Here is a 3,244-nt window from a genome sequence, read left to right on the forward strand (position 1 = left end):
AATCTGTCCTTTTCTGATTCTGGATTCTGTCCATGGAGAGATATTTCAGTTGGAAATGTTGTATAAAAATAAGCCATTTGCTAGCATGAGCGAGTACAATCACGGAAGTGTAACGTAACGTATGGAGGTGTAAAGCACGTCTGATATGAAGGAGGTGCGGCAGTCAGGGAAGATACTCAGTGCAGGTTTTAGTGTACCGTCTTCCTCTCGGAGGCGCCCGCTTCCACGCGTCACAGCATCGGGGTATCGTTGGGAAGGCTGCCAGAACCGTTTCTCCTGCTGATCTATCCAAATTGCTTTAATTGGTCTTTCTGCAGAAGTCCAATCTAGGGTCAGGGGTTTATGAAGCTTTGCCTTTTTCACCACCACAGCTGTTCAGCCCAAAGTACGTTCCCAGCAGGGCTGGTACGCTGAGCATGCTCAGGAATTTCATTGTGAAAAACGGACAACTGGTTTTTCAAATGCATTTCATGGCTGGCTATGTGACAGGTAGTTTCAGAATACCACTAATTGGCAACATAAAGTCATAAAGTCAAAATCTGTTTGCTAATACTGTTTTGCAAATCCTTAGTGTTTCACATAAGGGACTATTAAACACTTCTACGGTTACAAAGGAGTACAGGAAGGGTCTAGTCCAGGGGCTCCTGTTTTATTCTGATTGTTGGGGTAGGTTGTGGTCGTCTGTCTTCGCGACACAGCACGTATTCGCTGAACTGAGAGGAATCCACCCCACCACCGCATGAAGCTGCCACGTTAAATCCCTTCTGAAATAATCTTTCAAGCACCTGCAATGGGAGAAATGGGAAAAAAAATCAGTTTAATATTTAGCAAATCTTAGCGATAAAAACATTCAGGAGCAGTGGATCTAAATGATGGATTTAGTCTTTCGAGTCCTCGTTGAATGAATATTATTCAGCTATAATTCTATAACTTATTCTTAAATGACTACACTGTGATTAAAGTCTCGCTCTCAGCAAACCTCTGTAGAAAACAAAAATTAATCAAACAAATAAGCACTCTGCAGAGCGGCTTAGTACATTACATAGTAAAATACTGGACTGTGGTGATATTGATGCTATCTTACTGCTTATAGAAAGCAACATCAGGTTTAAGTTGTAATAAAAAGCGCCCATTATTCATTAGTAACACGAACAGTCTTACAGAAAGGGGCTGAAAACATTTCTCAGCTCTTCCTTGGCAGATGAAAATGTATTGGGAGTCTTGAGAAACGCTTCCACCAGATCTTCACGGACATCACAGCTGCGATCTTGCTCGCTGAAGGGAGCGCTGCTTTTAGCAAAGCACGGCAGGGACAGGGTGCGGGAGCCAAGACGTGGACAATAAGGAAACGTTCTGGCCCAAATATGTATTTTCTCTTTCTCCTTCTAAAGAGAAGTTGGTGCAATTTAGATGCATGAATTTAAGGAACCCAGAAGCAATTACTGAGACTGTCATGCAGCGCTTTACCCCAGGCTATACTGATCCTGGCAATAGGAGAGGGGCTGTGTTTTCACAAGGGTGAGTGCATTGATACTCGGTTTCCCAGCAGAGCAGGATGCACGCAGACTTTCTCAGCATCAGGTGAGAGCGATGCCAGTGCCACCTTTGGCAGATCTGCAATGCAAGACCCACAGGAGGAGATGCCGGGCTCCCTCCCTGCTGCTGGGGGCTCTCCTGAGTCCAGGGCAGTAACTGGGAAAGATGGTTCTTGTGGTTTTCTCTACGGATAAATGCCATCGAGGGGGAGCGGCCTGTGCTGCTCTGTAAGTCTTGTCCAAGGCACCACTTCTGTTGCTACACCACAGGGGCCCACTACACTGGGAAGTAAACCCAAATTTATTAAACCTGATGAACTTAGTAACACCAGTGTCCTCATGTGACAGCCGTCACAGCAACAGGGACTAAGCTATTTAAAAACTTCCTCACTCAACCTAGAGAAGTGCACATGTATGCTTTCACATGTTTATGTTATAGAAAGAATTTGCTTTCTTCTTTGGCTTTACTCGCGCTGTGAAGCACTTCAGCAGCTACACCTACCGCAGTAGGACTTAAAAGCCTTGTCTCAAGGCCCAAGCTGACCACGTTAAAGCTCTGCACACCAGACCTCTGTCCCTGCCCTCGCACACAGACCCACATGAGCCTTTGTTAAAGGTAACTGCTGTCAAAAGCACAACCATATCCAAGGTGGTATTGTAGTGCAATGCAAACCATGGCAGCATTTGCTGGTTTTAATCCACGGGAACCCTCCGTTGAGGTCGCCTGGGTTGGCCATCTGTGCTTTAATCCATGGATTGGGTTTCTAGTGGTAACTAAAACCTTGTACTCGCTATGCTGGCTGCTAAGGACAGGCGAGGCAAAGGAGCTGCTCTAGCACAGCTTTGCCTAAGCCATGCAGAATCTGCTGGAAATCAGCTTGCCCGAGGAGCTCTGCCTGGCCTTGGGACACAGGGACTTATGTTCTCAGAAAGCTGCATCTGCCAAACCTCACTGACTTTTGCCCTCATTTTTGTGCGCTTTACACTGTAAGAAAGTTGTAGAACTGAAAGATCGAAAAAGCACCCCAGTGTATGGAAGAAAAATGAACCTGGAGAGATTAAAAGAAGGGGGGGGAAGGGAGAGTGGGATATCAAAATATATTTGAGAGAGAGAGAGAGAAAAAGCTGACAACTGTCTTATTTGTCCATACGCAGCCTGTAGGACAGAAATGGGGCGCAGACACTAACGCTTGTTCCTGCCCAAAGAGGAAGGCAGGAGTTTGAGAGGGAAGGAGTAAGACACCATCAGAGTGCTGCTTCACAGGCTGGAGTGTATTTTGACTTCATTTGTTTTGCGCATCCCTGTTCCTAGACCTGGCAAGATGAAGATGAGAGGCAACCCAGCTACAGGAAAGGGGGCTTCTTCCATTTAACTGGATAGCGAAACAGAGGATCGACAGGTAAGATTTCAGAGAGACACCTGACTTCAAAATCCCTGCTAAAATCTTTTTAAAATCAATTTGCTTGTAAGACAAAACAAGCATGGGGGTGCCCTTGGCTTGCCTCGGTCCAAAGCTATGGAAGGCTGCATGTTAACATGGGACTCTTCTTCACCGAGCCAGCTCTCTGCAAACACACGATCCAGGTAGACATTACACCTTAGAGCACCGCACACAGAACAAAGTGATTCATTTTTGCTACCTACGCGCTCGAAGGACTAGACTGCAGGCTATAATCTAGTGTTAAAAACCTTGGTATCATCAATTTTG

At 45.7% G+C, this 3,244-nt stretch overlaps 1 protein-coding gene across 1 annotated transcript in view; it reads right to left on the bottom strand.

Moving 5' to 3' along the window:
* Positions 1 to 629: 629 nt before the first annotated feature.
* The window catches only part of KCTD15 (potassium channel tetramerization domain containing 15), a 38,581-nt gene continuing 35,966 nt past the window's right edge, over positions 630 to 3,244 (bottom strand). The window contains exon 5 of the mRNA XM_009635919.2: positions 630 to 785. Coding sequence (XP_009634214.1) covers positions 630 to 785 — 156 coding nt within the window. The remainder of the gene's footprint in view (positions 786 to 3,244) is intronic.

This window comes from Egretta garzetta, unplaced genomic scaffold (assembly GCF_000687185.1).
Source record: "Egretta garzetta isolate BGI_Z169 unplaced genomic scaffold, ASM68718v1 scaffold23, whole genome shotgun sequence".
Taxonomy (NCBI): domain Eukaryota; kingdom Metazoa; phylum Chordata; class Aves; order Pelecaniformes; family Ardeidae; genus Egretta; species Egretta garzetta.